This window comes from Elephas maximus, chromosome 12, assembly GCF_024166365.1.
Source record: "Elephas maximus indicus isolate mEleMax1 chromosome 12, mEleMax1 primary haplotype, whole genome shotgun sequence".
NCBI lineage: Eukaryota > Metazoa > Chordata > Mammalia > Proboscidea > Elephantidae > Elephas > Elephas maximus.
In genome coordinates this window covers 100,065,834-100,077,319 of record NC_064830.1, presented here as the reverse complement: position 1 = coordinate 100,077,319, position 11,486 = coordinate 100,065,834, and the positions used below count along the sequence as shown (strand labels likewise).

Below are 11,486 nucleotides of genomic sequence, written 5' to 3'. Positions count from 1 at the left end.
CTCCCCAATTGACATAAACTCACTGCCCTCTAAGTTTCCTATCTAAACTTTCAAATTGCTGGTATCACTTTGATCCCATATAGATAAATCTTAACAGAATGCTTAAGGCAGACATTGTTTACTAATTAAGCTAAATTGTTGTTTGCTTTGAAAACCTTAGGGGATATTTTTGGTTTAAGATTTAAAGACTATATCAGGGCAATAGTTTTGGGGGTGTTCATCCAACCTCAGTGGCTCCAGAAAGTTTGGATTCCATAGGAATCTGAAATTCTGCTCTACAGTTTCCCCCTTTTGATCAGGATCAGTCTATAGACTTTTTGATCAAAATGTTCAATAACAGTAGCTGAGCACTATTCCTGTTTCCTCCATTCCTTTAAATTTCTACCTGTTTGCTGATCCCCCACCCCTGCCTCTTTCTTGTGCCCCCTCTTCTCCTGGCTCCCAACTCCATTTGTCCTCTGTCCCTCTTATGGGCTGCTGCTCCTGTTTAAAGTTTATTGCTTTCTCCATTATGCACATAGGAAATGTAGAAAATAAATACAGAAAAGGAGAAGGAAGCAAAAGGAGCGTTCTATTTTCTCGACACCCTGAACACTGTTGTTTCTTTCCTGGAACTCGTTTTCCCGTGCCATTTGCCTCTACTTGCAGAGCTCTTAGCGTGCACGTACAGTCTTAGGCCTACGTTTTTCATGTCTTGGAGGAGTGTGGGCTGTCTCCCTTCACTATTGCAAGCTTCTTATAAGCGTCTTTTTTTATAGCCTTTAATATTCAATTGAGAGCATGTCCCGTTGTTGAGCTAACCATTCCCCCTGGTGGGCATTTTGGTTTTCCCTTCTGTGATGTTTTGTGTTTATAACGTTGTGTTGAATATTTTTGTGCATTGCGCTTTTATGGTATTTTGAGTCATTTTCTAAGAATAGGTTCCTAGGAATAGACTAGCGTTGAGCCCGAGATTTTTAAGTACTTGAGGAGGGAATCGTGTCTTATATAACTCAGGGAGCCCTGGTGGCGCATTGGGTAAGAGCTACAGCTGCTGACCAAAACATCGGCAGTTCAAATCCACCAGCCACTCCTTGGAAATCCTATTGGGCGGTCCTACTCTGTCATATAAGGTGACTTTGAGTCGGAATCAACTCAACGGCAATGCGTTTTTTTTTTTTTTTTTGTATCCGTGGCACACAGTAGGTATTTGATGAGTGAGTTGAGTGTTTGAGCTCCTGAGGGGCATATACAGGGGTTCCAGTATTCTTTTTTGGGGGGGTGAGGGGGTCAGTATTCCTGTAGGGGGAAGTGGTGGTTCAGTGGTAGAACGCTCTCCTCTCATTTGGAAGACCCGGGTTTGATTCCTGGCCAATTCATCTCTTGGCGCAGCCACCACCCATCTGTCTGTAGAGGTTTGCATGTTGCTGTGATGCTGAACAGATCTCATCAATGCTTCCAGACTAAAATAGACTAGGAAGAAAGGCCTGCTGACCTACACCTGAAAATAAGTCGGCAAAAACCCTGTGGATCACAGTGGTCTGATCCCGTTGTGCATGGGGTCACAGGACTTGGGGCTAACCTTGATGGCAGCTGACAGCAACAGCAGCGCTCTTACGGATCTTGACGTATAACACCTAAGCGCCTTCCTAAGTAGTCAGCGATGTTCCCTGCTGGTTAGTGTCTCAGTCTCTGTTTTCAGTTGAGATGCCTTAAAATTGTTTTAATATTTTTAAAAACAAACAAATACAAAAAAGTTACAATGGTTGCTCACTTGGTGGGTGAGAATGGCGTATTTGTTGAATTGCTAGTGAGGGCGAATGTTTTGCAGGATGTGGCTGTCTGTGTTTCCTGTGTCCCTTGCACATGAGCTATTGGATCCCTTCTGGGGTTTTGGAGTGCTTGTATTTGTGGCATTTTTGTTGGAACTGGGGACTTGGTCGGCTTACATTTTGGGGACCGAGGCCAGCCTCTCTGCCCAGGCTGTGTTCGGTTTGCTGCGGGGTATGGTGACCAGACTTGGGGTGCTGGTTGTGGAAGGCTGAGTCCTGGGTTCTCCGTGCTCAGGTGACGTCTCAACAGTCTTCCTGTGTGTCTTTTCCTGCTCCCAGCCCCCAGCTTGCCCCCTTGGCCATGGACTCTGGCCTGGTCCCCATCTGGGCCCGTTGCCCGTCCCCTTCCCTGAACCTCCCAGGCATTACCTCCTGTAGGCTACGTAGGTGTCTCCAGGTGCAAGTCGCCTGGGTCTCCGTCCCTCCCTTGGCCTGGTACCCCGTGCCCACCTCGAGCTCACTCCTGAGCATCATCCCCATTCCCAGCTGAGCGGGTGAAGTACCCAAAGCCCCTCCATTGGCCCCTGATGCTGCCCTGTCCATAGCTCACTGCCCGTCAATGCCCACACTTCTGGGGTGGGCTTCAGGGGCTGGGCCATCTCGCTTGTGACATTTCACACCCATCTTGTGCCTGGCAGTCCCCTGAGGTACACTTGGCTGGAGCTGTGTCCTCCCCCACCCTCCCTACTCCTGCCTGTCAATGCCCACTTCTCCTTCAATGGCCAGTCTTCCCCGTCTCTTGGGGGCCGGCCTTGACACCATCCCCTGCTGAGCTCTGGCTGTCCTGTGTCCTGGGAGCAGCCTCCAGATCTTTGGATTTGGAGCCGGGAGGGAGGGCTGTCTGTCTCAGAATTCTCTTTGTCCAGCATGGATGGATTGGAGTGAGGGACGCTTAGCAAGTGTTTGTTGAATGACTGAAGGAGCCCATTGCTCTGTGCAGGGCCTGGAAGCCAGGGAGGCCCTGGCTCCTCTGACTTGGGGGCTTTCATGAGGGTCTCCTTATGTTGGGATGGAAGGAGTGGCAACAGCCTTTGGCTTTGAGGGGTGGCTGGGTGGTGAGCAAGCCCCTTCTACTAGCCTGGGGGTCTGGAGCAGGGGACTCCTCTGGGAGGTCTTGTGGGGTCCTGTTCATGGGCCCATGTTCATAGCTGCAGTGGCATATATGGGTGATGCAGTGTGGCCCCCCTGCTGGGGACTTGTGGCCCTCTGGGCCCATACTGGAGCCCAGCATACCTGCCTGTGCTGAGAAATGGGCCCTGTGTCCATGGGGTCATGAGTGTGTGTGCGTGTCTGTGCGTGTGTCTATGTGAGAGAGAGAGAGAATGTGATGGAGAAACTTGGGGATGAGATGAGATATTCAGGGACTTGTCTGAAGCTGACTTCCTGTTGGTGCTGATGGTTAAGAGGTAGGTAGGTAGGTGGCTGGATTCTTTCTCCTTAAAAGAAAAAAAAAATCCCATAAAAGTGGTGGTTTTTCTCTAAGCAGCCCCAGCCCCATGCTAAACACCATTTGTGTGTATGTGTTGGGGGGATTACCCCCCGTCCAGTGGGTGGTTGTCCACACCCTGAGTCTCCAGGGGTCTCTCATCCCCTGTCTACCCTGTCAGTTGCTCTCTTTTTAAGAAACCTTATTGTGGTAAACATATATAACAAAATTTGCCAGTTTAGTCACGTTTAAGCGTGTAACTCAGTAACGTTAATTACATTCACGACATGACGCAACCGTCACCCCAAACAGAAACTCAGCGCCCCATAGGCAGCAACTCCCCATCCCCCTCCCAGCCCCTGGTAACCACCAACCTACTCTCTGTCTTTATACATTTGTCTGTTCCAGGTGTTTGTGTAAGACGGGTCATACAGTATTTGTCCTTTTGTGTCTGCCTTCCTTCATTCAGCATCATGTTTTCAAGGTTCATCCAGGTCCTGGCATGTTTCGGGGCTTCATTTCTTTTTATGGCAGAATAACGTTCCCTTGTACGGGTGGACCACATTGTGTTTATCCAGCATCTGTTGATGGATGCTTGGCTTGTGCCCGCCTTTTGGCTGCTGTGAATAATGCTGCAGTGGGCATTGGTGTACACGTGTCTGTTTGAGTCCTTGCTTTCAAGTTGTCCTTCCTTTTTAAAGGGAACCCCCTGCCTCTGTCATGAGTTCAAATCCTAGCTCTACCCTTTCGCCTTCTAGCTATGTGACTTTGAGCCAGAGGTTTAAGCTCTGTGGTCTTGAGTTTCCACCTTTAAAACCAGTGGATTCTGACTCATGGTGCCCCCTGTGCGTCAGAGTAGAACTGTCCTCCATAGGATTTTCAATGGCTAATTTTTCAGAAGATTGCCAGGACTTTCTTCCAAAGCGCCTCTGGGTAAACTCGAGCCTCCAACCTTTTGACTAGCAGCTGAGCACGTTAACCACTTTGCACCATCCAGGGACTCTGGTTTTCCCCTTTACTATTTGGCAGTAACCGGAGCCCCTCACTAGCGTGATGTCAGGCTGGCCGACCGACAAATAGTAAATGCTTAATGAACAGCCTTGCCTTTCCTGTGCTTGTGTGGAGGGCATTAGGGTATTAGGACTCTGACCATGTGTGTGAGCCCCGGGTCCTCCTTCTGGAGAAAGGCCCATGTGGACTCCCGAAGGGTCTGTGTCCCGCTTTAGAGGCGTCTTGGGCCCAGGGATGAGCTCAGGACGGGCCATTGTCTACGCCTGTGAGCCTCCAGCCATCAGTGTGCTGGTGTCTGAGAAGCTCACCCATCACGGTAACCGTTGCCACATGGCAGCATCCCCCATGTGCAGACACCATCATGAGGACTCTGTCGGGACATGGGCCGGCCATCATATCCTCCCCACATCCCTGCTGAGTAGGAGCTGTCCCCTATGTACAGACACCATTATGAGGACTCTGTCATGACAAGGGCCAGCCGTCATCTCCTCCCCACAGCTGAGTAGGAAGACCATGGACGTGAAATGACTTGCTCAGGGTCACACAGCTAGAGAGGTGGAGTTGAGCTGGACTGTCAAGCTAGGGCCCCCTCTTCTGCTTATCCATCCCCTCTGTGGTGGAGGCAAGTTGGGGATCAGATCTGAGGAGGAGGGGAAGGGAACGGTGTCCCCCACCCCTGCCATCACACAGGGCGGGTGCCTAAGCAGTGGTGTTGGGAGGGGTGGGCCACTGGGCTGCTGCCTCAGCCCTCTAGATGGGTGCTGAGCAATTGGCCACCATACCTGGTGAGATGCTTGGGACGGGGTTGCTATGGCAACCAGGGCTCAATCTGAGGCCTCAGGCTTAATGGCCATGCTGTAGAGCATGTGACGCAGGCTGGCTGTCACCCCAGGGACAATGGTGGGGTTCATGCTGGGGATTCCTCCCCTGGGGAGGGGCACTGAGTGGGGTGGGGCTGCCAGGCAGTTCTGTAGCCAGATGCTGACAATGACGCTGCTAGAAAGGGCCCCCAGTGTCCCCAGAGCACTCTTTGAAGGCGCTCGAGTGGAGGTCCTGCGGGGGTCAGGAAGACAGCACTAGCCCCAGCGCTTGCTTGTTAGTTGTGGGGCCTGGGCAGGTGTGCCTTGGTTTCCCCTTCTGCAAGGTGGGCGTGAGCAATGGGCCCCCCAGGTGGTGACAGTGGAGTGAGTGAAGGCATGTGGGGTGTGGAGGACAGTGCTGGCCATGTAAATGCTTGGTCTGCATTGTTAGTGCTGAGGGTGGGGCGGAGGACCCCGGGGTCAGGGCCTGTGTCTCTGGAACCTTGGGGCACCGACCTTCTCCCTGTACCTCTGCTTCCCAGAGGAGCTGGGTCCTCTACCGGGCTGGGGTTTCCTTGGGGAGGGACTTTGGGGGACCTCACCTGGTCTGCAGCTGTCTCAGTTACATAGTGCTGTTACAACAGAAAACCACAAGTGGTAGCTTTACTGAACAGAAATTTATTTTCTCGTAGTTCAATAGGCTACAAGTCCGAATTCACCGCTCAGGCTATAGGGGAAAGCTCTGTTTGCTCTGGGGGAAGGCCCTTGTCTCAGCTTCTCTATCTGGCCATCCTTGGCATTTCTGTATGGCCTCTGTCGTCTTCAGAGAGTGTCTGTCTTCCTCCTGTCTGCTTTTTCCTGTGCCTGATCTGCCCTTCTGATATCTCGAAAGCGAGTGGTTTAAGACACGCCCGACACTGATACAGCCTCAGCAACCTATGGGAAAGAACTCTATTCACAAATGGGATCACATCCATAGGGTTAGGGTTTACAACATATATTTTTGGGGGACACCATTCAATCTATAACGCCAGCCTAGCCTGGAACTCAGGCCAGAATGGCGACGGTCCCTCTGATTCACTTGTCCACAGTGACTAGAGGGGTCAGTTCTTGTCACACCCCTGCCCTCTCACCTTGAATAAGCTCTAAAACACTTTCCCTCCCATGGCCCAAAAAGCCCTACGATTCCCCTTCCCAATCCTACTACCCCTCTTCTGTGGTCTCTTCTAGACCCTCTCTGGCTTATTCTCTAGCTGCAGTGGCCTCCTTGCTGTTCCTTGGCATGCGCCTGCCCCGGGCCCTTTGCACTTGCCGTTCCTTTTGTGTGGCTCACTCTTCCTCTAGATTTCCACATGAATCCGTTGTGGCTGGCACTGTGTGGGGCTGGGGGTTAGGCAGCCACAGACAGGACAGATGTGGCCCCTGCCCAGCAGTGCACAGTCTCATGGAGGAGACAGACAGTGAACAACCAAAAAGCAAAGTCACTGTGCACTGTGGTCAGTGCCGTGAGGGAGCCTGAGAGAGGAGAGGTGGTTAGGGATGGCCTCCTGGAGGAGGTGGCATTTGAGCTGGGCTCTGGTGGGGGAGGGGAGTGGGCCAGGGAGGGACACTTTGCGGGGGGCGGAGCGGTGTGTGTGTGGCCTTGAGGGGGGGGAGGGGAGCATGTGTGAGTGCAGAGTGCAGGGGAGAGGGGTGGGGCACCCTGGAGAGGTGGCACGGGCTCTGCAGGAGGGGTGGATGTGAGCAGGGTCAGGGGAACAGGGAGGCACAGAATGCGGAGGGTGGAGCTGGAGCCCAGCTGAGAGCGGGGTGAGACAGAGGATGGTGTGCTGTCTTCTTGAGACCAACGGAATTTGGAGGGAGAGGCCTGAGGCTCCAGGGAGCTGGGGTGCTCCAGCATGGAGACCTCTACAATGAGTGGCATGCAAACAGGTTTCTGGTCCCCGGTGGTGGGCAAGGACCCTGAGAGAGTAAGCCCTGAGGCTGTGGGTGGTACTGGCCAGGGGAGCCGGGAGGTGTCTGGGCCGCTGAGAGCAGAGAGCTTGGAGCTGTGCTCCAAGTGTCTGCCCCTTCCAGGGTCTCCAGGAGCATCCTGCCCAGAGCCTGTCCCAGGCTCCATGATGACCCAGTGGGCATGTGGGCGGCCTACCCATAGGGCAGCCGTGGCACTGACCTGGGCCTCCTCCTTGGGTGGCTGAACCTTGGTGTGTGGGCCTGGGAGGCCGTCTGCCCCTGAGAGGGGGCCTGAGCACACGCCCTGTGATGCCCCAGTAGGTGCTGCAGATCCTGAGGTGGCCCTCCATGCCCTGTCCTGCCTGGGCCTCAGTTTCCCCATGAGCAGGGCCCCTTCCAGTGCTCGGGACTCAGGGTCCTGCTTGAAGGGGGTGGGATGGGGAGGCTACTCAGGGCTACTGTGAGACAGCAGCGTGTCAGAGTAGAACTGTGCTACGCAGGGTTTTCAGTGGCTGATTTTTCAGATATGGACCACCAGGCCTTTCTTCCGAGGTGCCTCTGGGTGGACTTGAGCCAGCAATCACTTGTCCTGCTGACTGTGATTGACTGGAGGTGGCATTGCTATTCTTCCTTCAGGATCCCTCCCGTGTTTCTGCTTCCTCTGCCTGCCGTGGACAGAGGACGGGGCAGAGCTTCACACTGGAATAAATGCACAGTGCCCCCCTCAGGGAGTCCCTGGGTGGTGTAAACAGTGAACATGCTCGGCTGCTAACCAAAAGGTTTAGAGGTTTGAGTCCACCCAGAGGTGCCTCAGAAGAAAGGCCTATTGATTTTCCAAAAACTCAGCCAGTGAAAACCCCGGTGGACACTGTTCTACTCTGACACGCATGGGGGCGCCATGAGTTGGAGTCAACTCGACAGCACCAGCCCTGGGAGCTGATGAACAGTTTTTCGTTAAGGAAGAGTCACTGCCATGTGCCCGTGCAGCCTTTGTTACCACCCGCCGCTGGTTTCCATGTCCTTGCCTGTCCAGGGGCTGCCACCATAGGTACCGGTTTACTGGGTACATCAGGACCAAGGGGCAGGGTAGGGCTTGATGCTGGGTGGCAGGGATGAGGAGGGACGAGTAGGGATGGTGGTAGGGTACTGCTACCCCCCATCCACTCCTGGTCCCCTCCTCCTTTAGTAACTGGTCGTATGCCACATTTGGGACTTGGGGACACACCTTCTCTGCGTGTGTGTGGGTGTATAGGGTGGGGAGCCCCTAGAATTTGCAGCTGGGTCCGCCATGGTGGGGGGTGACATGTATTCATCTGTACAGTGGGCTCAGGGTTGTCGTGACAGTTGAGCGCAGGTGTCTAGGGATAAGTGCCCAACTCCGGAATGTGAGGGATAGGCAAGCTGGGGCACCTCTTGCCCCAGGGCCGTGTCCAGCCCACTAAGTGGAGAATGTGCTTTACCTTTTATCTTGAGTTCTACAGAGTTAGCCGTGTGTGTCTATACTGTCTTGAGTGGGACCTCAGCCTGGCAGCTGATCCCTGGATGGGTCTAGCTGTGGTTCAGTGTGTCACCACTCTTGGGTTGTGGCTTCCCCTTCCATCTCCCCCCCACCCTGCCAAGCTCCAACTTTAGAACCCGCCTTCTTGTCATTAAAATAATATCAGCGAGTTAAACTGGGCCTCTTGGTTTATTATTATGTACTGAACAGTTTTTGTTGTAATGCTGATACCTCTGGGTTTAGTGAAGGAACGTTGGTGGCAAAAACAGTTAAGTGGTCAGCTGCTAACCAAAACGTTGGCTGTTTGAATCCACCCAGGCTCCTTGGGAGAAAGGGCTAGGCATTTGCTCCTGTAAAGATTACAGCCCAGAAAACCCTGTGGGGGAGTTCTGCTCTGTCACTTAGGGTCACCATAAGTCGATATCAACCTGGTGGCACCTAACAACAACATGAACTTAATGATCATGGCCACAGTTCTTGTCCTGTTACAGAGATGGCCTGTTTACAGGGTGACAGAGGGATGTTCCCCAGCACGGGGACGCTGGGCTGGCTTTGGAGGGTCACGGGGCAGCTGGCAGGTGAATGTGAAGGATGCCATCTAGGACACTGCAGGGTGGGGGGCTCTGAGGATGGTGGGGGGGCGGGAGCTAAGGGAAGAGGCCGGTAGGAGGGGCAAGGTGCGGAGCCTGGAGTTAATGGGGGCAGGTAGGTGTCGGTCTCATTGGCTGGAGGCTGACGCCCTGCCTGGTCCCCTGCTCAGGGCATGGGCGAGCGGAGGAGGGCTGTGCGGATGAGCGAGGCCGGCACCGGGAGGAGCGGCTGCTGGATGGGCGGCTGGACCGGGACCAGGAGAAGCTGCTCAGGTGAGGCTTGCAGGGAGGTTGGCTCTGCTTGGTCTGAGAAGCCTATCCTGTGGGGCCTTTACTTCTTTTCTGAGTCTCAACACTCTCATCGGTACAATGGGTACAGGACAGTGCAGGGTGGGGACCTGCGCTGTCCTGACAGTTGAGAGGAGGAATTTAGTGTGCCCGGCTTAGGGGGAGCCCAGAGCAGCTGCTTGGTGAGGAGGGCACAGTGTAGGGAGGGGCAGCCTCTGCCCCCACTATGCTGGGCACCAAGGTCTCAGTGGCCGGTGGACGAGGTCCCTGCCACGTGGCCCGTCCACACCCTTCTTTTCTGGGGAGACTCTCCTGCCGTGTACCCCTGGCTGCCCCAGTGGGTGGGCCGAAGCCGTGCTGGGGCGGGTGGGGACACTGGGCACGGGTGACCAGGCCTTGGGGCAGGATAAGGCCTGGATCCCTCCCTCTGCCAGTCCCTGGGGCTACACCCTGCTGTCGCCACCCAGGCCTCGGGACCACTGGCCGGTTGGTGGCTGATGCCTCTGTACCCTCTTCCAGAGAGAGCAAGGAGCTGGCAGACTTGGCCCGCCTACACCCCACCAGCTGTGCAGCCAATGGCCTGAACCCCAACCTCATGGTGACTGGGGGCCCGGCACTGTCGGGCTCCGGCAGATGGTCTGCCGACCCTGCGGCCCACCTGGCCACGCACCCCTGGTTGCCCCGCTCTGGCAGCACGTCCATGTGGCTTGCTGGGCACCCCTACGGTGAGTAGCGGCAGGGCTGAGGGTGGGCGGGCATGCCTGTGGAGTGGGGGAGCAGAGGCAGGGCTGGGAGCAGGCACCCCTACAGCGAGTGGGGGTGGGACTGGGGTGGGGCTGGGCACATCTGTAATGAATGGGGGCCGGGGGAGCAGTTCTATGGTGAGTGGGGACTTGGCATGGTGGGGGGTGGGCCTGACTGGCTGGGTGAGTGGGCATGGCGGCCCTTCCCCTCACCTGGTGGACGAGGGCGGGGTGTGATTCGTGAGAGTCGGTGGAGATCTTCAAAGGGCTGGGTGCAGCAGTGGAGTTGGTGGGTGGTGGGGAGTGTTGAGGCGGCTCCTTATTCTTTGGTCACGTGCCCGCTCCTGCCAAGCTTCAGTCCTCTCATTTGGCCTGAGAGGCTAATTCTAGTACCAGCTTTGTGGGGTTCAGTGCTGTGCCTGCTTTAGGGGAGGTGCCTGATGAGGGGAGGCTCTGGGGGCCTGTGTGCAGCCCGCCAGCACCCCTGCCCCCTCGGCTTCTTGGATGGGGCCTCGGGAATGTGGGGAAGCAGGGTGGGGTAGCCCCAAAGGCTGTGGGGTCGGCCCTAGCGCTGACACAGCCTGGATGTCTCTCCTAGGCTTGGGCCCCCCCTCTCTGCACCAGGGCATGGCACCCGCCTTTCCCCCTGGCTTGGGAGGCTCCCTGCCTTCAGCTTACCAGTTTGTCAGGGACCCCCAGTCGGGCCAACTGGTGGTCATTCCCAGCGATCACCTGCCTCACTTTGGTGAGTGGGCACTGGGGGTGGTGGGCAGGGCTGCAAGGTGGGGTGGGGTCCCAGTAGGGTGGGATCGCAGCAGGACAGGGATGGGGGACAGACCCGGGCTTGGGAAGAACGTTTGACGTCAGTGGTTTACACATGTTTGAAAGCCACAGAGGTCCTCGTTTAGATGATATCTTACCCAGAAGGTCTGTAGAAGCAGCACAGAGTGGCCCTAGGTGGGGGCCTGGACCTATCCCGTACTTCACAAGTTCCCACCCCTTCAGGGGACCCAGTTTGCAGACTTATGGGTGCTGTGGGAGAGTTTGGGAGCTGGGAGACTGGACAGTTGAGTTTAGGTCCCTGTTGGCCCCAGGACAGATCCCTGTCTGCACAGGACAGGCTCCTGTCAGCCCCAGGACAGGCCCCACAACGGGCCAAGGATAGCTCCCCCGTGGTCTCCAGGACGGGTCCCCATCATCCCCAGGACAGACCCCCCTAGGCACTCCTCGCTGAGGGTCTCAGATGCCCCCCTGGGCTGTGGACAGGACCATGCTCCCTGGGCTTGGGGGGCAGGTGCAGGTGGCTGATAGACAAGGACAGAATTTCTGGTCCCCCAGGGAGCGGGCCAGGGGCCCAGGCTGAACC

At 55.6% G+C, this 11,486-nt stretch overlaps 1 protein-coding gene across 7 annotated transcripts in view; it reads left to right on the top strand.

The window, feature by feature from the left end:
• TNRC18 (trinucleotide repeat containing 18) overlaps window positions 1-11,486 on the top strand; it is a 119,518-nt gene that overhangs the window by 36,932 nt on the left and 71,100 nt on the right. For all 7 annotated transcript variants that reach the window (XR_007519518.1, XM_049902652.1, XM_049902653.1 and 4 more), the window contains 3 exons: window positions 9,260-9,362; window positions 9,897-10,102; window positions 10,719-10,865. Coding sequence is in view for 6 of the 7 variants with exons in the window: in XM_049902652.1 (XP_049758609.1) it covers window positions 9,260-9,362; window positions 9,897-10,102; window positions 10,719-10,865 (456 nt within the window). In the remaining variant the exon portion in view is untranslated. The remainder of the gene's footprint in view (window positions 1-9,259; window positions 9,363-9,896; window positions 10,103-10,718; window positions 10,866-11,486) is intronic.